General features: G+C 39.2%; 5 protein-coding genes and 1 non-coding gene across 10 annotated transcripts in view; 2 read left to right on the plus strand and 4 right to left on the minus strand.

The window, feature by feature from the left end:
• Nucleotides 1-1736: 1736 nt before the first annotated feature.
• Nucleotides 1737-4422, minus strand: sod2 (superoxide dismutase 2, mitochondrial). The gene is made up of 5 exons (XM_032585899.1): nucleotides 4248-4422; nucleotides 3259-3464; nucleotides 2976-3092; nucleotides 2396-2575; nucleotides 1737-2305 (listed from the first exon to the last, which is right to left on the minus strand). Exons 1-5 carry the CDS (start codon nucleotides 4274-4276, stop codon nucleotides 2160-2162), a joined length of 678 nt encoding a protein of 225 aa, XP_032441790.1. The 5' UTR covers nucleotides 4277-4422; the 3' UTR covers nucleotides 1737-2159.
• Nucleotides 4423-5210: 788 nt separating this feature from the next.
• On the plus strand, nucleotides 5211-11692 carry wtap (WT1 associated protein). Of its 3 annotated transcripts, none has more exons than XM_032585892.1 (8): nucleotides 5215-5408; nucleotides 5961-5996; nucleotides 6107-6162; nucleotides 6259-6317; nucleotides 6407-6534; nucleotides 7628-7806; nucleotides 10249-10403; nucleotides 10492-11692. In XM_032585892.1, the coding sequence occupies exons 2-8, from the start codon at nucleotides 5967-5969 to the stop codon at nucleotides 11148-11150; spliced, it is 1266 nt and encodes a 421-aa protein (XP_032441783.1). In that variant the 5' UTR covers nucleotides 5215-5408; nucleotides 5961-5966; the 3' UTR covers nucleotides 11151-11692. The 3 variants fall into 3 exon arrangements, 2 of the variants coding, with proteins under 2 accessions (XP_032441783.1, XP_032441784.1); XM_032585893.1 differs by lacking the exon at nucleotides 5215-5408 and adding an exon at nucleotides 5602-5622; XR_004342225.1 differs by lacking the exon at nucleotides 10492-11692 and having other exon boundaries at nucleotides 5211-5408; nucleotides 7628-8549; nucleotides 10249-10394.
• Nucleotides 11693-12490: 798 nt separating this feature from the next.
• On the plus strand, nucleotides 12491-16205 carry acat2 (acetyl-CoA acetyltransferase 2). Its single transcript, XM_032585895.1, has 9 exons — nucleotides 12491-12629; nucleotides 13757-13891; nucleotides 13997-14178; nucleotides 14359-14476; nucleotides 14567-14710; nucleotides 14781-14903; nucleotides 14988-15142; nucleotides 15233-15343; nucleotides 15453-16205. Exons 1-9 carry the CDS (start codon nucleotides 12581-12583, stop codon nucleotides 15621-15623), a joined length of 1188 nt encoding a protein of 395 aa, XP_032441786.1. The 5' UTR covers nucleotides 12491-12580; the 3' UTR covers nucleotides 15624-16205.
• On the minus strand, nucleotides 16196-21456 carry tcp1 (t-complex 1). The gene is made up of 12 exons (XM_032585879.1): nucleotides 21321-21456; nucleotides 20777-20862; nucleotides 20555-20683; nucleotides 20038-20135; nucleotides 19845-19955; nucleotides 19541-19722; nucleotides 19133-19259; nucleotides 18654-18829; nucleotides 18430-18553; nucleotides 17581-17773; nucleotides 17329-17492; nucleotides 16196-16610 (listed from the first exon to the last, which is right to left on the minus strand). Exons 1-12 carry the CDS (start codon nucleotides 21391-21393, stop codon nucleotides 16397-16399), a joined length of 1677 nt encoding a protein of 558 aa, XP_032441770.1. The 5' UTR covers nucleotides 21394-21456; the 3' UTR covers nucleotides 16196-16396.
• Nucleotides 20948-21085, minus strand: LOC116734756 (small nucleolar RNA SNORA29). Its single transcript, XR_004342261.1, has one exon. It is a non-coding gene; the product is annotated as a small nucleolar RNA SNORA29 (small nucleolar RNA).
• Nucleotides 21457-23277: 1821 nt separating the features above from the next.
• Nucleotides 23278-26123, minus strand: part of LOC116734106 (pleckstrin homology domain-containing family G member 1) — a 65361-nt gene continuing 62515 nt past the window's right edge. For 2 of the 3 annotated variants that reach the window (XM_032585265.1, XM_032585267.1), the window contains exon 17: nucleotides 23278-25899. In XM_032585265.1, the coding sequence (XP_032441156.1) occupies nucleotides 24929-25899 (971 nt within the window). In that variant the 3' untranslated portion in view covers nucleotides 23278-24928. The remainder of the gene's footprint in view (nucleotides 25900-26123) is intronic. The other variant, XM_032585266.1, reaches the window with a different exon arrangement.

A 26123-nucleotide genomic window follows, 5' to 3' on the forward strand; every position in this document is an offset into this window, starting at 1 on the left:
CCAAATAATCAGCTAAAGCAGAAAAATAAATGCAACCGTTAATCCGGTTTAGCAGAGGTAGTTTCAGAACTCATGCGTTGACAATGAAAAAATGGATGCAAAACAAACCCTCACGCCAGTATCGTTGCATGCCTCCATATACCACAGAGATTCAGCAGCACCAGCAGTTGAGCTTGTGTTTCAAATGATATGTGTGTTGTGGGTTTGAAATAAGCTCAACAAAGTCTGGGCAACTCAGAGGAAATAACTTTAAAATATTTGTCCATCATTTTCCAATTCTCATTCCAGAGGTTAGATATTCTGCCTTTTGTTCAAATTAAATTTCCTTTTTGCACAAATGAGCCTCAGCAAAAAGAGAGTCTGCTATATTTCTTCTGGTAATCCTCTTATTAGCTAGTAAAACTTTGTTTTTGAGGCATAGCCATATTTGACTTTTGGAACTCCTCTGTTTTGGGTGGTTGAATTCACTTTTCCAAATTAGTTTCCTTTGCCTTCTTAAAGGAAACTAATCGGCCTAGTTATGATTCACTAACCACAATTTGTCATGTACCAACAATAGTTCAACCCTTGAATGTCTTCTGTTGAAACTATTGCAGAACAACTAATACCATACAATTAGTTGCATGAACGCTTGTAACTGAGTTGACAGACCTGGTTACAGGTCACAGTTGTGAGTGGTGCTTTTGTAAATTTGAGCTTGAAAACACTGCCGTCTGGTGGCTGAAAGAAAAAGTGCACAAAGTAAGGCCTCTATTTTCTTCATACAATATGTACGTTTTATACGTTTGAGTACACTTTTAATAACAGTGCTGCAGTTTGTTGATGAAAGGTGTTTTGGAGAACGTTCTCATTTCTTTTGCTAGGAAGAGACTGAAAACATTTCTGAACCATTTCCATCGAAAGTACACTTAGTACTTTGTCTCCTTTCTGGACAACCCCTAACATGATGCAGAAAACGCTGCTCATTCTTGTCCAGGACCTTCCGGAGGTTTAATCCTATTAGAAGTGGGCGGTTTCTCTCTTCTGCTGCTTGCCTAGTAAGAATGGACAAATCCACTGACTCAATGAAAGTACAGTAGCTGCACTTCCTTAGATTATTTTTTTTGTTTATTATTTAGATAACTGTACCATATGATTATCTAAATTTGACTAATGTGTTGTAATTAGGTTTGAATTACCGTAATTGTATGTGAAATTGAACTCAGTAAGATTCTACACAATTTAACAAATTTTGGACGAAAAAACCCAGAGATGACCTGAGTTGGCGCCATTTAATAACAGAATTAAATCTCAGGTGACTAATGATGAAAATTACACTCGGAAGTTGCAAACTCTCTCAAAGTATATAAACCTCCCCATGTTACCTAATTTGTAGAGAATTCACAGGGAAAACAGTCTGCTCTTAGAAACCAAAGCAAATTACTATGATCCTCTCATTAATGCAACCTCTTAAAAACATTTTGTTTCTGGTACTGAAGTGGACATTGCATTACCTCAACTTGTACTTAAAACATAATGGCAACCCAGTCTACTCCAGCAAGGACACACATATTGCTTAAACTAGATAAAAAATATTGAGTTACAGTACTGAAAAGCTCAATTCAGAATTAAAGATGACCTACATTGTCTGATTTCAGTATGAAATGATTCCAGTTATTCATTCATTGCTGGTAATCCAGACATTACCAGCAAGTGTAGTGTCCAGGACAATTTGTAAAACATAGAAGTCAAGCCTGTACAATTGAAACACTATTTTATTATATTACATCAAAAACATGGACAGCCGTTATATTGTCTGATCCTAGTGTCACTTATTTGGACAAAAACACACCTTTTTAAGTATGCACCCATGTGGAACCAGTTAGTTGGGTATGAAAAGCAAGAGACAGGTTCTATGTCAAAAGGTGGCCAGTTTTTGTGCGCTTTAACAAGACTCTGGTGGTTTGCATTTGCAGAAGTCTTTGGTTTTCAGATTTCTTTCCTTAATTAAAGGGGATGTGGTTTGTTTTAAACAGCAAAGCACTTTGAATTGTTTATTTTTATGAATGCTACAGACATCTTTGAATGGCAAGTGCTGCTTAACCAAAAATGTTTTTCATATCCATTATTTGAAAGGTTTTGATAAAAGGTGCTATTGGGCGCTGACTAAAGAGCCTTTTCTACTTTTTGGCAATCTGTAGACGTTCTTGCACGTTCTCCCAGTTGACTACATTCCAGATAGCCTTCACATAGTCAGGGCGCACATTCTTGTACTGGAGATAGTAGGCATGCTCCCATACATCAATGCCAAGGAGAGGGATGAGGCCTACGGTGGTAAAAAATACATGTACATGACAATGAAATACTAGAAGTGGATGGTCCCATCTGATTCACTTCAAAGCCATTTTAAACAAACCTGTAGTGCCCTGCAGTGGATCCTGGTTAGCACAAGCAGCAATGCGAAGTCGTCCGCTCTCCTTGTCGTAACCGAGCCATCCCCAGCCTGAGCCCTGAACAGCTACCGTGACAGCTGCCATCTTCTCTTTCATCTTCTGGAAGGAGCCAAAGTCCCGTTTGATGGCCTCCATCAGCTCCCCTGAAAGACAGATCTTTACTTTAGAGCAATAACATCCATGATCAGGAGTAAGTCTCAGTAAAACTAACTTGCAGGCTACAAAGTTAACAGTCAGTAAGCAATAAGTGTCCTCCACAGGCTGAAATACTTCAGAAAGTTATGGTATTTTAAAGCCACCGAGGAAGTGCAATAAATTTTCCCACACTGTCAGTTAGCACATTTCCCTGACTAATCCAGGTCAGGGAGATCAAAACAAAACAAAAAACACAACCACTCAAATTATGTCTCTGCAAACTAGCAAATCACTTTGACCTACTGATTTATTCATGTTCAATATACACTATTATTTTAGGTTGGAAGTAAGTTTTCTTAAGAGTTAGAAAACTAAAACAAACAAAATAAGGTTTTGTTTCTGCCTCACCTTGGGGTTCACCGCCACTATTTGGTGAGAGATTCGTCCAAAAGATGGTGTGATTAATGTGGCCACCTCCATTAAACTTTAAAGCAGGCTGAAGGGCAACTTGTGCAGTCACATCTCCTAAAATAAGTCACACACCAGCAATGTCAAAATTTAAGAAGAATACCGATTACAGAGAGATGTTTGAGGACACATAAATATGCACCCTTGGAAACGATTCTCAAACTATCCTAATTTTAAATCTGCATTCATGCAATCCTAAGTGACTTCAGGTGGCCATTTGTACCCTTTGCGAGAGCCTCCTCATATTTCTCCTCCGTAACGTTAAGGTTGTTAACATATGTGGCATGATGCTTGCTGTGGTGTAGCTGCATTATCTCTGCATTGATGTGAGGCTCCAGGGCTCCATAGTCGTATGTCAGGTCAGGAAGTGTGTGCTTCTGCCTCGATGCAGCTACCTTACAAATGCTTTGGCTGAGGCTGGCAGCACACCTGGAAAGAAAACAAAACAAAGAAAAGAATAAACCAGTTGTTGATAGCACGTGTAAACTGAACTTTTCCATTTTTTTCCCCCACTTTACAACTACATACTTCAATCAGAATACATCATGTGACAGGCTGATCAAATGAAGCACAAATTGATTGTGAGATAAAAGGAAAACAAGATTTTTCTTTGTTTTGAATTAAGTAAAAGTGGAGGACTAGTAAGCAAGCAATCTTGAAGACCAAGGAACATAAAAAGAAATATGTCAGTAAAAATTATTGAAAATTTTAATGCAGGATTAAGTTTTAAAACATTTTTGAAAGCTGATCACATAATTGCAAAACTGAGCACAAAGGTTTTGTAAAAATGGCAACATTCTAGGGTTATAAGGCAAGTTTGCAGGGCATTGTGGACTAAAGAAAATTAACTATAGATGACCAGGTGAACGTTGATTTCGTTCTGGTTATATAAAGTGGATAAACATCAACTAAATTAGCAAATAGCTTCGGCTACATTTTTTAAAAATTCTTTTTACAAAGCCACGTTTCAGTTTACAAGTGCACCGAAACATAAGAATACATAACCAAATTAACCCAAATCCTTTTTAGGTCCACCATAAACTAACATAAAGGAGTAGCTAATCTAACTTAGCATCTGACAAGCTAACTGTTAGCACGCGACATACAACTACACTATTGCAAGTTAGCATTTGACTGCCGCTAGCAAAAGCTCCACTGGTTCTCTATGCAGTTTCAGCGGTATTATTTCTCGGTAATTTTCAGCTGCCTTACCTGCGTAGTTCTCCAGCTCTGCAAAGCATGTTTCCTATAACTCTGTGCAAGATTACAGCAACTCGTGAGCAGTCCAATAAGTAATTGAAACTGCCCTTGAAAGGTGCAACTTCAAGTTGACAGCCGAAGAGACGGTACTATTATCAGCAAATGTGGGGGTTCGTGAGGTGCGTAGGACTTATATAAGCTTGCGTGGGGACGGCGAATACCATAATAAAGAAGCACAACGAACTCCACGGTAGAATTGAGATTTTTTTAGATTAAAAAAAAACTCTGACAATTCCCATGTTTATCGCCTGAAATAACTCGCATTTAATTCATATGGCCTTGATTAGAATGCACTGTGATCCCGTGAGAGCAACTTGGAGATTTTAATAACTGTTTTAAACTTAGGTATTTATTATTTGTCATTATTATATTATGGAATGCTATACCCTAGCGAAAACAGTATAGTAAACAAATAAAAGATAAATAAAATAAAAATGAAAACGTGGAACCCACAGTGTGAAATGGAACTATCCGTTCCTACGTCACAAGTAATATCGGAGATCGTCTACACAGTGATGAGAACTCGCTCTTAAATATTTGAGTTAATTATGAAAGATTTTCTTTTGGGAAAAAGTAGCCATGTTCCTTTAACCAGTCTAGAATGAGTATAAATGGTTACAAATATATGGTAAAAAATATGTCCGCATGTATGTCTCAGTCTTAGCCTAACAAGCTATTCTGAAAATACCTTGTATTATGCTCACATTTGTATTTATATCTAAATTATATCTAAATAAAATTTATAAAACATTTTTGTTTTTCGGGGTCGAAGATTGCTAACATGTTAATGTATTGACAACGTGAAAGGAAAAAAAAAAAAAAAAAGTAAATTTTTCTGCAGTTAAAACTTTTTAAACAAAAAAAGTAGGAGTGTTATATCTTCCTTTGCGTCCCTCTTTGACATTGCTCCGCAGCAGCCTGAGTGCAATACAACCGCAGCTCGTTCAGAGCCATTCTGTTCTGTCCTCGGTGAGGAAGATGAGAGTCCGGACACCGAAGCGTGACTGAAACTTGCAAATTTCCTTTGCGAAACTTAACGTATCTCTTACATTTGGACCTGCAAGGAATTATTAAAGCCGAGTGTTTACGGAAACACCGAAAGGAACCGACCTGGTGAGTGCTTTGATGGCGTTAGGCCTGGTAACCGCAGCCAAGAGCCCGCTAGTTTCAGGAAAAGGAGCGTAAGGGAGGGAGTCATTTCCTTCAGCGCCATTTTGTGATAACAAGGAGTCGAACCGGAGCCAAGAATTGAACGTAACATAAGTGACCGTTAAAAACACCGTAGCGTTACATCAGCGGTGTTTTAAATGTTTTTAATGTTTAGCAGGTTGGTAAATGTCATTAGCAATCAGTAATTAACCTTGGTTAGCTTCTACACGCTGTGTCGCTGTTAACTGTTGGCTGCTGCCACACTACCGAACATTTGGCTCGACAGCGATTAGTAGCTGGTAATGGTAACTTTTAGTGGCGAATAAGTGAACAGCGCTGCAATATCTATACTCCATCACACACTCATTATATTCCACTATGTATTCTATGTCTTTGTATTCAAACATGGCACATTTTTATTGTGTTGCCATATTCAGCCCTTGGCAACTGAAAATATGATGTACTGACCTAAAGCTTCGGTTGCTGATCGGTTTTCTCTTATTTCTTTGCTTCTAGCTCACAATGACCAACGAGGAGCCTCTTCCGAAAAAGGTTAGTCCTGTCCCGCTGGTCTGTTATTAAGATAAATTGTTTGTAGAGCCATTTATTTCTAAAATGGTAACGGAATTATTTGACCAGTCGCTGTTTTTCTCTTCTCACAGGTTCGCCTGAGTGAGTCTGACATGAAAACCTTGACCAGAGAAGAGCTATGTACAAGGTAAACACCCTCTCTGTTTTATGTGCAAGATGATATCTAAATTAATTTCTTTTAAGTATTCTAATAACAACTTAAAAAATTCTTTGTGTTTTACAGGTGGAAGCAACACGATGCATATGTCCAGGTCCTTGAAACAAAATATGCAGAGCTCTGTTGTAAGTACATTTGACGTTAGCTCATTATTACATTAGTATTTTTAGCAGTGAAATTCAACCTGATGATGCATTTGTTTTCCACACCGTAGCCAATGATGTGCCAGGACTGAAGGAGTCTGAGGAAAAGCTCAAGCAGCAGCAGCAGGAGTCTGCACGAAGGGAGAACATCTTAGTGATGCGACTTGCCACCAAGGAGCAGGAAATGCAAGAGTGCACAGTATGTATCAGTTTAACATTATTCTATTTTGTATTTAATATGTTTTTTTATTCAGAAAATAGAACTTAATTTTATACTGGAATGCCTGGAACTCTCCTGTTTTGGCCTTCAGATGATGGCTGTATCAATGCTGATGCATTTTCATTAGTAATTCTAATAATGTGAAATGTTAACAACATATAACCCCTTTCAGAAAACGAATTTATGCAATATCAGACTGATTTTGACAACTGGTGGTTGAGAAAAGCCTTAGGTATTTTTCTCATGACTTTGGAAATTTTAAATATTGATCATATTGACCATTAATAATATGAGTGCAAACATTTGCAGTGCTGGCTGTCATGTTTTTTTTCACTCTGGACAGATACATTTTTGTTCTGTTTTTTAACAAACGGTTCTCAAGAAATCGTACAATTCCTTTTTTATGTTTAATTATTAATGCATTACCGTATTTTACAAGGCTTTTACTGATTGAATGCATAACACTCATCCATGGAAATCTAAGAGTGGTGGAAAATTAGTGATTCTTGCGAATGATGAATGAGCAAAGTGCTGTAAAATGGGCTATTAGGTGGATTTTCTTTTAAAAGAATTAGTATGCAGATTTACTTACCTTGATAATCTGAATTTTGTCATCCAAGTGGTCCTCAAAACTGGTAAAAAAAAACAACACATGTTTATGCTGCAAGATTATTTTTGTTACAGATGCACAGTTTCTTAAATTTGAATATCAGCTTGTGCAATTTTCCCACTTACAAATAAATGTTTGGATGCAATATTGTGTTGACTGTTATATGTGGATTGCAATACATTAATGCATCCCATAACAGTAATATATTTGGCCGGTTGGATGTGATGTCATCGGCCTTAATGTCTACACCTCATAAATTTTGTAGTGGATGTGGTGCTAAAGTGCATAAGGAGGGTTGGAACATTTTAACAAAACAAACATTCATGAGTGTCATAATTGTATGCTTTCCAAATCCAAATTTTTAATGTCAGTTTTGTAGTAGAGAGCTGTTGGCAAATGAAATGAGTGAAGTTGGTTGTACTCCTATACCAGTGACTAAGTTGCATTTGTTGCATTCTGCAGACCCAGATTCAGTACCTCAAGCAAGTCCAGCAGCCGAGTGTGGCCCAGCTGCGGTCGTCCATGGTGGATCCAGCCATCAACTTGTTTTTCCTCAAAATGAAGGCTGAACTGGAACAGACTAAAGACAAACTGGAGCAGGCCCAAAATGAACTGAGTGCCTGGAAATTTACACCTGATAGGTAAAGACAATCAAAATAACTCCCCCCTTCAAACAAAAAGTCAAGACTTCCTCACGCCCCCCACCCTCACTCTCACTGCAGGCATGCAGGAACAATGGTGGGGCGGAAGGCTGACAAAATGCTGTACTGGTCACAAGACTCAGACTTTACAGAAAGCCAGTCACTGCAAAAACAAAACTGCTTTTGTTCTCTTGTACTGTGGCAGCTACATATCACATAATCTAAAGAGAAAAGACAGTATGGTCAGGTGACAATTGTATTTCAGCTCCCGCCCCTCACCGTCCGAGGGCCTGAAGGAGTCCGGACTGTTCCGAAGAGGTGGTCGCTCACTCCCCGCACCGGATGACCCCTTCCCAACCCCTCAGCTCAAACCAGACAGTTCACACATAAAATAAAGGGCTTATGGGGGAGGTCGTGTCAGGCGGGGAGCATCCCTAGCCTAAAACATCAATTGAACATTTCAAAGAAAGCTTCCATACTTGCTTTTGTAAAGACATTTAACAGTGGATCACATCACACAATTACCTGCTAGTCTTTCTGTGAATTGTAAAGACTTCTGGACAGTCTAGACACATTTCATTCATAAGAGGAAAGTTACTAGGATTAAAAGTAAGACTTTTGGGGGAAGAGACATTAGAACTGATATAAGACTGTGAGCGGAGACAGATCCTCATCCACAAAGGGACTATGGTTCAGGCATGAGGGTCCTTTCGCCCATGCCTTTGAACATGGGCCTCCACACGGTAGAGTGTATTTAAATGTTTTATTTTGTGAATTGTTTCTTTTCCTTGCCATTTAATTTGATCTCTCGTTTCTCTTAAAGCAAACACTTACAGCAGTGTGTGTTGAAACCAAGAGGCACGATTGGTCCTCATCTTTTACACTCGTGTAAAAGTTTGCAGAACAGTTGAAATTCATTACAGAAACACACTGCTGTAGGTGCGCTCCTGTTGTCAAACTGTGAGTGCAAATGTTCTGCAGATTTTCATGTTATCAGTTGATGAGGATATATTGTTTTGTATTGTGTGTTTTTGTGATTGACCAAATAATTTCTTCCACAGCTTAGAAATTAAGTTTCCCAAATATGTGACTCAGACATTTAACTTGTGAAGCTCTCATACTCTTTTTATCTTTTAAAAAGTATTACATTCACTTTACTATAAAGTAGACCTTCAGTTTTTTTTTTCGATTACAACTAGCATAGCGGCTTATGTGCAATTTCCTAGAACTATTTTGATTCCATGTTAGGGTCATTTGTTCTAGGTGTTAAACATTCAAACTCAGTGGGCTGGACTGTCACCGTCTGTATACCCACACATGATGAAGATTTTAGTCACTTAAATGCCACAACTCAGGGATAGTGGTGGTCAACATGATGGAAAAAGAAATGTGGGTTACTCCCAGTCGGTATCAATATTTAGGAATGATATTGCATGTTCTTGTTTTGCTGATATCGTGTGGCTTTGGGTTAAAGTTGGCATTTTTATTTTTTAATGACTTAAAGAACACTTTTGGGGGGAAAAAAATAAGACCAAAATTGTTAATGCAATCAAGTAATTGATATATAGTACACTGATGACAATAACAAGGTTTTGGTAATTCAGTTTAATCTTAATGATTATCATTGGACACAATTGCTGGTGTCTTTATTATATGTTAACTCATGGGGACAGTACCATAGGCATATATGTGTTAAAGCATTTGCAGTAATACAATTTCAACAATCACTATTGCCTTCTATACTAGTCAGTTTTAAAATAAATAGTCTTGATAATTGCAACTATAATATATTTTTCTCTTTTCTTCTGTTGAAAACTTGAACAAACGGCATCCTAAGCTGGTTGATTTTGCTGTTAACATTTTCATTGTTTTGTCTTTAAAGGGAATACTTCACAGAATCTTTGCATCATTTATTGTGCACATTAAGTTTGGTACTGATTTTTTTAGATTGAAGCTTTTCTTGGTGTTTTTGTGGATGTTATGTTCTGTGACATTGCTCAAATTACTCCCAATACTTAGACACAGTAATGGTGGAAGGGTAAAAAATTTAAAAGCCACTGTGATGTTGCCTTGTACAATGTTTATCTTTCATCCATGCGCATTGTGGTAAGTTGAGGTAGACTGAAACATCATTGAAATAGTTTACTTGTCAAAATGTTTGAATTTTTAAAGCATTGGGGTAAGGAAGTTTCTTTATTCATACTGACTACATTGGTTCAGACGAGTTTAAATGGTTTGCATATATTTGTATTCAACAAGCCCTTTCAAAAAGTTGCTATTCATGTTGAGGCTAGGTCTGATTGGTCATGTGGAGACTTTCTATTAGGGTTGTGGGGCAGTGATGGGCTGATACAGGCAGTGGGAACAGATCATCAGTGTCTGCCTGCCTTTTGCATTTGTCTCCTTGTTCACTGTGTGATGTGAGACTTGTTTCCCTTGCAGCCAAACAGGGAAGAAACTGATGGCCAAATGTCGGATGCTGATTCAGGAAAACCAGGAGTTGGGTAGGCAGCTATCCCAGGGACGCATCGCGCAGCTAGAGGCTGAGCTGGCCCTGCAGAAGAAGTACAGCGAAGAACTCAAAAGCAGTCAAGACGGTATGAGCAAACTTCTTTTTTCCCCTCTGTACCATATTTCAAGCAAATTTTAAAATGTCTCTGCTGTTTTTTATATCATCACTTCCAGAGCTAAATGACTTTATTATCCAGCTAGACGAAGAGGTGGAAGGGATGCAGAGTACCATCCTTGTCCTACAGCAACAGTTGAAAGAATCCCGTCAGCAGCTCACTCAGTCTCAGGGCACTTCAGCTGGAGCAGGCCCCAGTAGGACTTCACCCTCTGCCTCCAGCTCATCTGCCGAACCCTCCACTCAGCCAGAACAGGCCAATGCTCCAACCGAACAAGGAGGAAAAGACTACGGAAGGGTCTCCAATGGTCCAAGCAATAGCAACTCATCCCAAAGGAGTGAGACCACCACGCCTAGCCTGTACAGAGAGGTCAGCAGCGCCGAAGAAGACTTTCCAATGTCCCCTGTGGTTTCCAGCCCCGGTGACACCGAGACCAAACTCCCCAACCACTCAGAGGAGGCGCCAGGAAGTCAGACTGCATCCGGTAGAGTTGGAGGACCTGCCGGTTTCAGAAGCCAGCTGAGTGCGGGGTACGAGAGTGTGGACTCTCCCACAGGCAGCGAGACATCATTGACTCAACACTCGAATGACACAGACTCCACCACCGATCCCAACGAGGACAAGGCTGCCCTGGTGACCAAGGGCGCCAGGACTGCAGGGTCACGTCATGCCCAGAATGGCCTGGACTCCAACACAAGTGATGGCGCAGTTTTGTAATGTACTTAATGTGTTCTGTATTTTTTTTTTATATACAGTATAAAAAACAAGGCAGCAAATACATAGTCTGTAACACAGCACCGTTGTCCAAGAAGTTTTGTTTTCACCCTTGTCCCTTTGCCTGTTGTGATGCCTTTGTCACATTTGTGTTGCTTAATGGGGATATAAACAGGATTGATGTTAGATTTGAATTGCGTGAATGTATGATTTAAACCTAGTACCTTTCACTCTGTTTATTTGAGCACGGCTATGCTGTTTAAGCTATTGACACTGAAATCAGGCCGTCTTGTGTTGTAACGTGTCAAGTCAGTAACATCACTAAAAATTTCATTAGGTTCACAATATTCGAGGAGGTAATTTTTAGATGTTGGCCTGTGGGTTTTCTTCTTTTTTTTTTGTTTTAGAATAGTTTTTATTTTCATTGGCAAAAAAATCAGTTTTGACAATTCTGTTAAAATGTTAGTAGTTCATATGCGATGTCCATATTATTCTTCAGCCCTCTTAATGTACTGACCAAATACAAATAAAGATTTTTAATACTATAGAGTGAAACCAATTATTAATAAAAATCAGGAACTTTGTATAAAAGCTCCAATTTTGGGAAAGCTTAATTTGATGTGTTGGGAAAAGGAAGTCCAAACATTGAACTAATTGATATGCAAAAATAATATATATTTGTTTTACATTTTCAGTATTAAAAGAATCATAAAAAATAGTTTAAGCCTTGTATTAATCAAGAGTTGCATAAACACTTAGAACATAGGGCATTATAGTACAGATCTTATTTTGATATAGAAGTTGGTAGCAGATTTACTAAATGTTTAATTATGCATTTCAGTTTAAATGCATGATTATGTCAAAGACACATTATTTGTGTTTAATTATTTCACTGTTCTTGTGCTGTGGGGCACCAGAAAATAAACTGTCACTGTGGCTATTACATCATAACAATTGATTGATTAACCTCTGCAGACAAGCTCAGTTTTAGACCAATCCTATTAACAAGAGTGGTTGTAGCCACGCCCACCAATCCTGTTCAAAGCTGGCAGATAAATATTCCTGTTGTAAAATGTAACCTAGAATAATTAGTGAAATACATACAAATATAAATATATTTTTATAATAGATATTTATATTGACAAGCTATTTTGTTTTTTAACAAGTTGTCTATCTCTTGTATTTGATCAGTTGATGATACGCTTAAGTAATATTATTAATTATTTATTGGAAATTAGTGGAAATGTTGGATCTCCATATTAATTCTTCCTTATGCAAACCTTTTGTGCTCATCCTCCCAAGCACACAGTGGCGCTGTGTTCTCTATGAGTTCCATTTGTACATTTGTACGTCTATGCAGTGTCAACAGAGCCGTGTCAGTGGACAGGCAGGAATAGAAAGAAGACTTCAGCTTCAAACCAGCGCCTTTCAGGATGAACGCCGAACCTGTTGTTATCGTTTCTGCCGCCCGGACTCCAATAGGTAAAGCCAGGCCTCCTTAATGTTCTAGAGTTATTTGTTAAAACTGGACTTTCATACATTGTAACTATGCATTTGTTACATTTTTAAACTATTATTGTCGTGTAGTTATCTGTGAGGATAAGAGACTCATTTGTGTAGAGTTTTATTTCTATTTTATGCATATGTTTATACTAAGTGCTATATGTTACATCTTATTTACGTTTGTAATTAAGCAAAGAGGTTCTGTCCTGCACTTAAGCGCACAAGGTTCCTGGTGAGTTTTGATTGGTTGGCTTCTATATCTGACGTATTCTTTAGCTGCTGATTGGCCGGTAGCTGTAGTCCCATGGAACACGAGCCTGCTAGTATTGGCTACCAAAAATACATGATGTGAGACGACATCTACTTCTTCTCTGATCTGATTTAATTAACTTTTTCCCATTAAAGTATTCCCAGCCGCTTGCTGTTAAATAAAAGCGAATCAAAATGTGAAGAAAAAAAAAACTCAAAACAAAAACATTGACATTTATAGGGACAAAAGGTACAGTATTTTTTATCTGATCGTTTCTGTTAAAAGATAAACCGCATAAATTAGCATGCAGTTTCCTATACATTCAGGCTACTAATACATCATTTTTAGCTAATCTGAAAAAAAATACTGAAATAAATTGAAATATAATATAGGTCCTACAATCCTTTAGCAGAACTTTGCTTAAAAACATATATATATAGTATATATACTGTATATATAATATATTATAGGCCAAGACAGGTAATATCAAACTGCATAATATTGTGTTTATTTAAAAGTGTCAGGATACATTTTTAAAGTGCTGTAAATCAGATATTAAGGTATATAATCAATAACTTTTCTGAGATTTTATACTACTTTGGGCTTCAGAGTATGGATATAAATAAAAAATATCTATTTAGAACTCCAAAAGAACAGTTTTAAAAAGGCCACATTTTTTAGAGTGTGATGATCATCTTTTCGTACAGGCCATTTCTGTGAAGATCGAAACATTTTACTTCTAAGAGCTTACTTAACACAAGATATTGTTGAAAAGATTGGCTCACCATGTGAAACCGAAAATAGATTTAGACACTCCACTTATTTAACACTTTAATAACTTGCCGATTTCATACAGGCTGCTTGAGTGGCGCTCTCTCCTCGCTGACTCTGCGTGACCTTTGCTCGCCTGTGATAAAGGATGTTCTGAAGCGGGCTGAGGTGAAACCAGAAGAGGTCTCTGAGGTTATCATTGGACATGTTCTCACTGCAGGTAAATGTTTATCAAACCTTTTAGAGTTTTCACACTATTTAACAAATCTTGCAGTATTGTTTCCTTCATAATTAAAAAAAAACAACTTCCAAAATTCTCTTTCAGGTCAAGGGCAGAACCCGGCACGTCAGGCCAGCGTTGCCGCTGGTATCCCATATCCTGTCCCTGCCTGGAGCTGCCAGATGGTGTGTGGCTCTGGGCTTAAAGCTGTGTGTCTGGGAGCTCAGTCCATCCAGTCTGGAGAGTCCACTGTGGTAGTAGCAGGGGGCATGGAGAGCATGAGCAGGGTTGGTAATGAGGAAATTATTGTAAAAGAATATGATTATCTAGCGCCCTCCAAAGTGTTCATACTCCTTAAAGTTTTCAAATTTTGTCACCACAGATCTTGGCGTGTATTTTGGAGTTTTAAAGGATAGACCAACACAAAGTTGTGCATAAAACCAATCACTTCTTTTGTCTATAATCAGGCTCCTCACACTCTGCAAATGAGAGCAGGAGTGAAGATGGGTGACGCCTCCCTGCAGGACTCCATGGTTGCGGATGGCCTGACCGATGCCTTCCACAGCTATCACATGGGAATTACAGGTCTCAGTCTTTATGTAAACGCTTAGCAACTCAGTCAGCTTTGTGTACTCTGTCAATAAGTATTTAATGCTGATCGCCAACCTTTTACAGCTGAGAATGTTGCGAAGCAGTGGGGAATCAGTCGAGAGCAGCAGGACCTTTTTGCTGTCAATTCTCAAAACAAAACCGAGGCGGCACAGAAAGCAGGACATTTTGATCAGGAGATTGTCCCCATGACAGTGCCATCCAGAAAAGGTAACAGACTTTTTCAGTTGCCCGGTGACCACTTTGCCATTCTGTCTTCAACTGCTACTCTGTCCTTCAGGTCCTGTTGAGGTGAAGATGGACGAGTTTCCTCGACACGGAAGCAACATTGGAACCATGTCCAAACTCAAACCGTGTTTTGTTAAGGACAGCAGTGGCACCGTCACAGCTGGAAACGCTTCAGGTTCCAGAGTTACTCATGAACCACAATCAAACACAAAATGGGACTTTGTACAGTCATAAAGCTGATTTAATACTACATTTACAGGCATAAATGATGGAGCAGCAGCTACTGTTTTAATGAGCCAATCAGAGGCTTCGAGACGGGGCATAAAACCCATGGCCAAAATTGTTTCATGGGCTCAGGTAGGCCTGGACCCTTCTGTCATGGGAACCGGGCCAATACCAGCTATCAGGAAAGCGGTGAGATATCAAAAGAACATTAAATGTCTTAAATCGAAAAACTTTTATTTTGTTCAACTCTTTTTCTAATTTTGAGTTACTCCCCTTTAGGTGGAGAAAGCAGGCTGGAAGCTGGATCAAGTTGATTTATTTGAGGTCAACGAAGCATTCGCTGCACAGTCTCTTGCTGTGATTAAAGAGCTCGGCCTGAATGAAGACAAGGTAACAGTAAAGACTGGCATCAGTATCTGGGTTCTAGTCTAATTTGTAAATCAGTGGTGGGCAGGAAGTTGGCTGACGTACCACTGAAAGCTTTTGTTTTGTTCTTCAGGTGAATGTGAGCGGCGGGGCCATTTCTCTGGGCCATCCCATTGGCATGTCGGGCTGCCGAGTCCTGGTTACGCTACTGCATGCTCTGAACAGAACTGGAGGAAGAAAAGGCGTGGCATCCCTCTGCATTGGAGGAGGGATGGGCGTCGCCATGTGTGTGGAGAGGGTTTGAGATACAAACCTCTTAAAGCTTAGATTGCACTTGATTTATTTTTAGATAATTAAGGTATTATAAAATCTGTTTACGTTGTTGGGTGATGTAAAACATGCTGTAATGTGGTGGTCTTACCCCCTCTCCTATAAAAAGCCATTATCACTGTGAATTTGAATTTCTCAGCTTTTGGTGTTTGACTTAGTGATTCAAATATTTAGTCTGAATTGGAAAGTAAAGGTTTCTTAAACCTGTGCAGATTACAGCTGTTAAGACTAGTCAGCTTCATTAGGCTCCAGAAACAAATTCCAAACAGTGAAGCTCAAGTTGTTACTTGGAGTACAGCTTTTAAACAAACACTGTCTTGTAAGGATGTTTTTAATTTTGCTGCAATGATTTAAGTCTTTATTAGAAAGGTTTACATTTCTCAACATTCCAATATCAGCTTGTAGGATGAACATCTTTCCTCAAAGTTGTGCAGATAAAACATGTCAGTGCCAATATTAGCTGCCTTCTCTAATCCGGTGCTTCCTGTGAACTTAATTTACTGTAATGCAAATAGGTACGTGCTGATAATAATGAATAAAGAGTCATTTACAGCCACTGAAGCTTTATTTGTGTGTCCAAAACCAAAACAGTCACTAACAGTTCCTTTGGAAGCATAAATTCCAAAGATGATGGGAGTGGGAGAAATGTAAAGAGGCTAAATGCATGGCATACACTAGAGCAGCAGCCATGAAGAGCTCAGTAATTTATAAATACAGATGTTGAACCAACAGAGACGAGTAAATATTTCAACCGTCCAGAGATCCAGATTCTACAGCATCTCTGTAGGACCTTCCGCCCTCTTTAGGCTCTGGGAACAGTTTGATGAGGTCGTCGATACGCAGGATGGTGATGGCAGCCTCTGTGGCAAACTTGAGGCTTTTTGTCTTGACCATGGTGGGTTCATACACTCCGGCCTGGCGGTTGTCTCTGGGTTTGCCATTCACCAAGTCCAGCCCAATCCTACACAACAAAAAGTTTAACATGAAGCCTCAAAATAGAAAAGGTGCTATTTTACAGAAACATTTTACAGCTTTGATTTTCTTTATTAGCAAACCTGTGTAATAGTAGAAAAATATAATTGTAGATACTGAAGTGAAACTGGTAATGATTAACCCACATTTTAACTTTTTTTATTTCTGTCCCCACCATTTTTGTGAGCTTAAGGATCTCAACACCTAAAAAATGCTTTTTTTGTATAAATGTTCAAAAATACCTAATAAATATAATTATAAAAAAAAAATAAAAATGCACCAGTTGTAGGCATCATAGAATGGTAGAGGAACTCTATTCAACAGGCTAAACATATTAGTGTCATGAAGAATTTGCAACCATGACATTTGAAATATGATACCCTCTCAAATTTTGCATCCAAGTTCTTTGTTGCATTAATGCGGGGCTCTACTCATGAGCATTCTTACAGTCACAGAGACAACACATATTTTTATATCCAATTTCCAGAATTCACAGAGCATTTTGACATTTTTAAGTATACATATAAAACTTTACTTTGAATTTATGGCAGACCTGGTTAAATAGACATAGACAAACGGAGTGATGATGATACAACTTCCAGGCAACAAAACGGTGGCACAAAATCTTGAATTAAAATACTTTTCCAAATTGTGTAAGGACTCTTGCTTTCAATGAATTCAGTTCTGTGACAAGTCTATAAACTCACCATTTGAGATTCTTGCGCTCAGGGTTGACCTGTGCCTCATTGTGGAAAGCCCTCAGTTTGGCCACCAGGTCGGTGGAGTCCTGAGCTGCGTTCACAGCCAGAGTCTTCGGTATTATGAGAAGAGACCTTGCAAACTCAGCAATAGCTAGCTGCTCTCTGGAACCCTGAAGAAAGAAAACAGATGTTTAAAAGTTTGTTTATTCAGTTTAAAGGAAGCCCTACTGGTGAAGGCTTGTAGTTTTATAAACCCACCATGCTGGTAGCATAGTTCTCCAGATAAATGGACAGAGCAGCCTCAACAGCGCCTCCTCCTGGTACAACAGACTTAGACTCGAGGACCCTCTTGACCACGCAGAGAGCATCATGCAGTGAACGCTCCATCTCGTCGCACATGAAGTCATTGGCTCCACGCAGAATGATGGAGGCCGATGTACGGGCTTTTGTACTGAAGGAATGAAAAACAGTAAAATTACTAAAAGGAGAATCTGCCTTTCAGCTGAAAACTGCATCGAGTCTCTTCTCTGTCAAGCAGACAAGTTCCTGAATGCAACTCATTCTTGAGACAGGCTCAGATTGAAACCTTTGTAGCATGACAGCACAACTCTACACTGAAGACTTCATATATCAATTAGGGGTGCACCGATTGCACTTTTTTTGTGGCCGATCTTTAAAAAGCCTTACCTGCTTATTCCAATTTTGACTGATGCAGTTTTTTTGTCTGAAATGTTGCTAAATATAGCAAGAAAGTCGCTGAGTTGGCAACAGTGTGGTGACTATTGTTAACTTCAAATGTGCAGACATGACCTGGTGCACCAGTCTGTCAGTTAAACCTCTCACAGCAGAGCAAAAGAGGATTTTGCGATGGTTTTTAGACCTTTGGCAAGGTAGATGCTTCATATTTAAGTATTGGCTGATCACTGATCTCCCAAAATTAAGGAAATCAGGGCCGATTTACTGGTACACCCCTAGTATCAAGTTATCAATGAATGCACCACCAATATTAAAAACAACCTCAGATGTAGAAAATGATCTAAATTTTTAATTATTTAATACTGTTTTACACCAAACCTATGAGCTATGCATCTGTTATTGTGTTCTTACTTCTTGATGAGAATGAGCTCGTCATCACAGACTCTTTCCTGCACAACCTCCTCAGCCTGACCGAGCATAGTGACTTCAAATGTCTCCTCTCCTTCCAGATTGGACAGGGAGGGGCAGACAGTGGCTAAAAATGCACAAAAATATCAAATAAATGCAAACATTTTTCATTTAAATATTTTAAGACATGCGGAACCATTGCACAGGACAACGGACTTCGCTCGCACCTCCTGTTGCCTTGGCGATGCGTTTAAGGTCCCTCTTGAGAACCCGTCTCACTGCCATGGCTCCACTGTCCACAAAGTACTTCAGACACATATCATCAATGCCTCCAGTGGTCAGTACAACATTTGCTCCAGCTGCCAGAATTTTCTGGATCCTCTCTTTGGTAATGTCAGATTCCCTAAAACCACACAAACAAATCATTTTATTTTTTTTATATTTGAAATATTTCTGCAAGGAATTTAAGGCAGAGCAAAAACAGGAAAGCAGTACTGTACTAGTCCTAGTACAACACACAAAAAATGTGTCCAGCTCAAATTAGTGGTCCTGCAGCTTAGAGAGAAGCTGCTGCCTTGACTTGTGGCTGCTCATGTTTTCTCCCACGCGTATCACTGTATGCGCTATTGGACTAGTGCCACAGCAAATTAAAATGGGATTATTCCTAAAGATGAGAGAATAAAGACAAACATGATCTATAAGGTACCGCTGTCTGATCTGGTCCAGTTTCTCTGGGTCGTTGATGACGACCTGGACCCCCATCTTCATTTTGGTCTTCTGCAGGCTGAAGTCCAGGCAGGCTATCTTAGCATTTACAACACGCTTCACCATTTCTGTGGGTATACAAAACAAGCATTCAACGGCAGAAATAGACTCAAATTAAAAAGGAAGGAAGAATAGTCTCATGTATTGATAACAGCTTCTGATTTACTATCTGGCTACAAGAAGCATCACAGTTTTCATCCCACTGTGACTTTGTTCTTTTCAAAACCAGTTTACTTTCTCCCACGCGTATCACTGCGTACATCACTAAAAGACATAGCAGCAAAAAGAAATGGGAGTTCTTGAGGCCAGTGGTGAATAGCACCCAAAATTAATCCAGTAAAATATGTACCTTGTGAACCAACTGTACAGTTCACAGCATATCCATTGACCAGGAAACTTTCTTTCTGGCTGCGGCCGTGAGCTTTCAACACGTTCACAGAGTTTATGGGGTATTTGGCTACTCCTTTTCCGTCAACAAACTTCACAGCCATGGCAGCATCCACCACCATGTTGGCAAAGAAGTCTGCATCACTAAGGACCCACGGTCAAGGCACATACATGAAACTGAATTGCTTTCCGCCTTCACACAACACTTAAAAATCATCATAACATCTTGTTAACATGCTGCTAAATCAGACAAATATTTAGGATACACTCCAATGATTTTGGAAGACATGGAGGTCTTTGCTGCATTGATTAGACACTCTCTTCCCAGATCATCTGTCCCGATAGTCAGATTCTCATTTATGTACCGCACAGCCTCTCTGGAAGATCAAAAATAAGCAGTTGTAAAGATGATCTTGATCTGCTTTCAATGCGGTCTCATATTTGATATCGTCGTCTTACTTGCACGCCAAGCGATATCCGCTGATGACAGACGTGGGGTGAATCTTTTGCTTCACCAGTTCGTCTGCGCTTTTAAGCAGCTCTGCAGCAAGAATCACCTGCATAGCAGAATGAGAAGAAAATTTTTGCTTTAAGCAGGTTTTGACTTCTGTTTTGCACCCACATGTTTAATAAAAGTGAAGTAAAGTTGCTGAAAATTGTTTTGTGAACCTCAGAATTTCATTAAGATTGAACCTACAAAATGGTGAGGAGTGTAGGCACAAATTAATGCAGAAATAAAGAGAGATTTCTGATGAATATTGTCATTATTGAGTTCACCGAGTTTGGCTGAGGTTCTTTTAATCCTGTAAAGTAAATTCTTTGCACAAAGCTGAATGAAACATTCCAGACAAACTCAGTCTGGTTAATAGACAATGATGCCTAATTTATTTTTATAAAACTGTTTACAATTCAGGAGGTTACCTGACATGATAACATGAACATTAAAAATAAATAAATACTGACAGCTAGCACTTACCACAGAAGTGGTCCCATCTCCAACCTCCTTATCCTGCAGGTCAGCCAGTTCACAGAGGACCTTGGCTGCAGGATGCTCCACCTCCAGCAGCTTCAGGATGGTAGCTCCATCGTTGGTGATGGTGACGTCCTGTTAGGATGACCAAGTCAGGACTGATAAGCAACCAATGCATACTAGAATCATTTTTGCGTGGATAAGTTCGTTTAAAAAAATGACACAGACCCCTATGTCGTCCACCAACATCTTGTCGAGGCCCACCGGTCCGAGGGAGCTCTTGACGATGTTGGCGATGGATGCTGCAGCCATGACTGTAAAAAACACAAAATCATTCTGCTACCATTGGAGTTTCTTAAAGATACATTTTTACATAACTGACTGAAAAGTAACTTTCTGATTCAACTGTTCTGTCAGCTTATTTAGTGGGGCGCACAGTCAGCTAGCCACACCTTCAGACCATGACAGTGTTTCTCTTCCCCATTAGCATAGCCCTCCATTCATTAGACAGTGAGTGGAAGGTACTAAAATGGGATTACACACCTACAGTTAAAACTGCTTGTGTTATAATAAAATGAAGCAATTATTCAAAGTAAAAGACATTGGCAGTTAAGAAAAGTAGAACGCAACAACCAATTTAGGCTAGCATTAAAGTTAGTTAGCATTAGCCTTAGCGGCACGTGTGTTATACATTAAAAACTCAGTTCAGACTCTGCCGGCTTGTAAAACATCCACAAGCTTAAACCGCACCACAGAATTAATAACAACCTACCATTCTGAGTGCGAACAGACTCGCCAGTAGTTCTCTGGCCGAGCACGTTTAACGGACCATCTAACAGCGACATATTGGACCACCGCACCACAGAGAAGAAAGGAAGCGGCGCGGTGTTCTATGGGTAAACTGTTACCGACCAGAAGGTTCGAGAAGAAAATTAGTCCAAATACTCCCAACTCCCACAATTCGATGGTTTTTAGTTGAGGAGTGGATCCAAGCCATTAATATTTGTTGAAATTTTCCGTTCGATCAGTTAGTTTATCAAATAAGAAAAGAACGACTTAGCGTGATGATCTTTGAAAACTCCATTTCCCAGGATGCTCTATTTCAGATTACCGGACCGCTTACTTATTTGGGTTTTAGCGCCCTCTGTTGCACAGGTCTAAATTTCTCTAATCGGTTCTAAAACTGTATAAATTCTTAGAACTTATACAATTCTAAGAACTTATACTAAGAACTTTATACTATTTTATATTCTATTTAAATAGAAAACATTCAGTCCTCATTATAAAAAAATATATATATAAAATTTTGCTTTTTCTCTAAATTATTAACATGAGTTTTATTAGAGGTTTAGATTCGTATTGTTTCTTTGCATTTGGGCAGGTTTTACAGGTTTAATTTTACCCTGTGTTTAGACTGGAAAATTTCAAATCTGGCAACAGTGGCTAATGGCACCACTTTTGTTATTAATGAGAGTGATCTTCATGCGTCATGCTGGATAAAATTATGACGCAACTTTTACGTGAGCGGTTTTTTTTTTAAAAAAAATGATGCGGCTAGCACCTGGCCGCACAGAGACACAAAACTGTCGGTCCGATATTCATGAACTTTGGGACCTGGTTTAAAAAGGATATTTTCTGATCTCCCCAGACGCGGAATCCGAGTGGACGCCCAGCCTTATGACTGAAACGTTTGTGGATCCGATTGAAATCGTGTCAGTGTTTATCGAGGCCTAGTTTGGCACATTGTGCTTGGCCTAGGAGTAGGCCGCAGTGATGGCAAGTAGGCCGCGGGAGCGCCATGTTTGAAATCGCTGCGTTGGTTGAATGGAATATTGCTTTCTATTTCTTTATTTGTGTTATTTTTTACATTCGTGGTTCAACATTTTTAATTTGGATGTTATGTCTCTTATACGTTTAGGCCACACACTGCAGCAGAGAGCAGTAGAGCAGTCCCATCCATGAAGATGGAGGAGTTGCTGTTGCAAGCCAATCACCATGTCAACCTTTAGCAACAATGTGGAAAAGCGAGGTTGACCCGGACATCACCCATCGCCCACTAACGTTCAAACCCAAAAGGGCTCCTTGAGTTCAGCCGCCGCTTAACTCTCCACTTCAGGTGCAATTTTCTCCCACTTTTTTGACACATAGAGCCCTTAGATTTTTTTTCCCCCTCAGTTTCATGATGACGCATTAATGTGCTGGTCTGACCTATGAAATCCCAGTGAAATTTATTCAAGTTTGTAGTTTGAAATTTGAAAAAAAGTTTAAGTGGTATGAAAACATTGACGAGGAACCATCATTTCCATTTGTTTATATTTTATCAAAAATAAAATTAGTTCTGATTATTTGTCAGGTGATTTGTGTTTGTCTGGCTGCAAAGTACAGTGCAATAAATATTCAATTCATTAAGAAATCTTCAGATTGATGTTTATTCTTTTATTTATCTCTAGAAAATGATTTAGTTGAATGTAAATGAGGCATCACTAGCTTGCAATGGGTGAAACAACTTTAGTGAGATTCATCTTGCGGCCTTCAGATGAGACGGAATCTCACTGGGATTAATATCTGGGCATTAAACTAGGAATTCCTTGACTCATTCTTTATGGGTGGATTTACCAGTACATTTTGGGGTCATTGTCATGTTACAGTGTCCAGGTTTCCAGATTCTGCTTTGTTTTTAAGCGATGGGTCTCACGTTTTATTTCACTTATCACAAAAAGACACAAAGAGGAGAATAATCTGAATTTATTACCTCAGATGCATTGTCCTGTTGAGCAATGATGACTAGCCAGTTACAAAAATACAGTAAACTTAACTTAAACGTCAAAGCATTATAAAGCATATCTATGGCATACAAGAATAACTCCTAAAATGTACATCTTTACAAAGTGTTTACAAATAAGATGGAAAATAAAAAAGTGCAAAAAAAAATTACCACCAAGAAAAAAAAAACAAAAACAAAGCAATGTACAAACAAAAACATACTTCATTTTCCTACTTTGGATTTGATGTTTTTATTTAGCCTTTCCCCATGTGCTTCTTTATTCTAAGTCATTTATGATTCAATAGTGCATTAAAATCTACAAATTTCCAAGAATATTCACAGTTTCTTTCAAATTTTGAGTCCCTAAATGAAAGCACAACTGTTTTTTAAATAAATATCTTTAAATCTAATTTACAGTTTGTGGCTCGCGGTACTGGTGAGACAGCAGGAACGCATTCGAACAAATAAGTCATATATTGTGTTTCACATCGTTTATCTGAAATCAAACAACTGTGGGGGTAAAACTCTTAACAAAACTGTGAACTTTAAAGTGTCTTTTATTGTAACGTGACTTTCCTTTTGAGTGAGGAAGTGAAATCAGTAGTGCGATAGTGTCCCATAAAGTAAACCATTAAAATACATTTGCATTTGAATAAAGAAGAAACAAAAGACACCAAATACAGTACTGTCGTCTTTAAAACCAATTCACCTGTTTACCCTTGTGGTCCATCCTCAAACCAAAACTAACATTAGATTTAAGGAAAATAAAACAGCATTTACTTACATCATCTACTGCATGTAAGAACCATTTCTCACAGATGCTCTCAATTTTAAAAGAAATAGATATTTATTATTCATTAGAGAATATCTCAATTTTCTTTAAGCATGACTCCCTATTGATGACCAATGTCTGAGGAAGACTGACTCACTATTTTAAAAATAGACTAAATTTCCAAGTATAAGTACACTTAACCTACTGGATGTTATAATACCCCCAAATATTTGTCTTTATTTCCTGCTTGTTAAAAGATCCTAAAAGTGACTAGCTAGCCTGAGCAGCGCATCTCAAGTTGCACAAATCTTGAATTGTAAAAGCAGTTTGTTCACAACTGCTCAATATTATATAATAGCACAATTAAGAAGACGAGCGGTAACTGTGCTTTCAGCTCTAGTAAAGATGTAAAGATGACGAGATGTACAGTCGTCCTTAGGAGCAAAATTAACAGATATCCTGAACTACTGCATCTGTACAGCACAATCAGTTGCAAATGTTTCTACAAGGCTCAGATGTAAAGAGGTTTAAAAGTTTTAAAATCATAATTCATCACAATGAATTCCACCTCTCCAAATTTTTGGAAGGAAGTTCACGTAAAAGCTAATGATGTACTGTTTTAACCTTTACTTGTGACCTATACTGTTTTAATATATCTGTAACAGTTCGCTAAAAATAAAGCTGCAATCCAAGGATTGCTTTGATAGATGTATTATTTTTGTCTTAATATTTATTTTTCTCGTCAGCGAAAGGTGTGGCATATTTGACCTAAAGCAGCACTGTCCCCTTTCAAACTATATGCGGTGTGGTAGCGTTGTTTTTGGTTTTTAGTTTCTGTGTAGCCTTATGCGAAGCTACTGGAGCTCAAACACTGAAACTTCTCCCTCAGAGACTGGACGATCTTGGGTTGGTTCTGCTGCGGCTCGCTCCACAGGTACTTCTCTAAGTGCTCACGCTCCAGCGGGTGGCAGGAGTGGACAGGAGTGCACGGCAGACTCCGGGACTGGACTTCGCTCCGATTCCGAGTTGATCTTGTGGTTCCCTGGTTCAACTTGTCATGCTCAGCTTCACTGTCATCCTCTGAGCGGATTTCAACGTAGTCGTCGTCATCTTCCTCATTGTCCTTAAAGTTGGCCAAGTAGTTCTGAGTGGCATTGAGGATGCCAGTCAGAGTAGAAGCACGGTTCAGGACCACCACCTGTTGGCCATCGTGTAAGGTGAGGTCCGACTGTCTCAGGGTGGTCTGGTCTGGGAGGCTGCGCTGCCGACCGGCACGCTTCAGGCTGGGTCCACGAGGTCTGTCTGTGGACGGATCCACATTGGGTCCATTACAACTGAGCCCAGACTGCCAGTGGTTGTCTTGCTGGGGGTTTGTCAGAGAACCAGCTGACTGAGATTGATCCGACAGGGAAGACTTCGAGGTGGGAGCATTAAAAGAAGGATTTCTCTTTATAGAACTGTACACATGCTCTTCTTCACTTGGCGCGGAAATGCACGAGCTCCACCTCTGTGACGGAGCGGATGGGGTGGTCTTGAGAGAAGGGATGGAGGTGGTGTGGGTGAGTCTATGCTGAGAGCTGGAGGACATTTGAGCGTCTGTTCCCCCGCTGGATGAAGACATGAAGTTCACCAGCTCCCCGTTGCTGTAGATGGAGTGGAGCCAGTCATCATCCAGAGAAGTTTCCGGCATTGACGGAGAGGACGGCAGGCCTGGGTGGAAGTGATGCGAGGAGGCGGAGGTCTGACTGGTAGAAAGAGGAGTGTCCTTAAACATCACCTGGTCGTAGAGCTGCGAGTATTCCGCTATCCTTGCACCTGAGAAGGTAGCGTAGAAGGCATAAAACAGGGTGAGTGATTATCTAAAACATTAAAACCGAAGACTTTATTTTGTTCATATAGGGAAAAATGCAACATTTTGCAACAGTAGAGTTATAGAATAAATCTGATAACATTGACACTTTTGTTTCTGTGTAATAAATTTGCTTAAAATACAATTTCTCTGTAGAACTTGTTCAGTTAAAAAACCATTGACACAGATA

This window comes from Xiphophorus hellerii, chromosome 15, assembly GCF_003331165.1.
Source record: "Xiphophorus hellerii strain 12219 chromosome 15, Xiphophorus_hellerii-4.1, whole genome shotgun sequence".
NCBI lineage: Eukaryota > Metazoa > Chordata > Actinopteri > Cyprinodontiformes > Poeciliidae > Xiphophorus > Xiphophorus hellerii.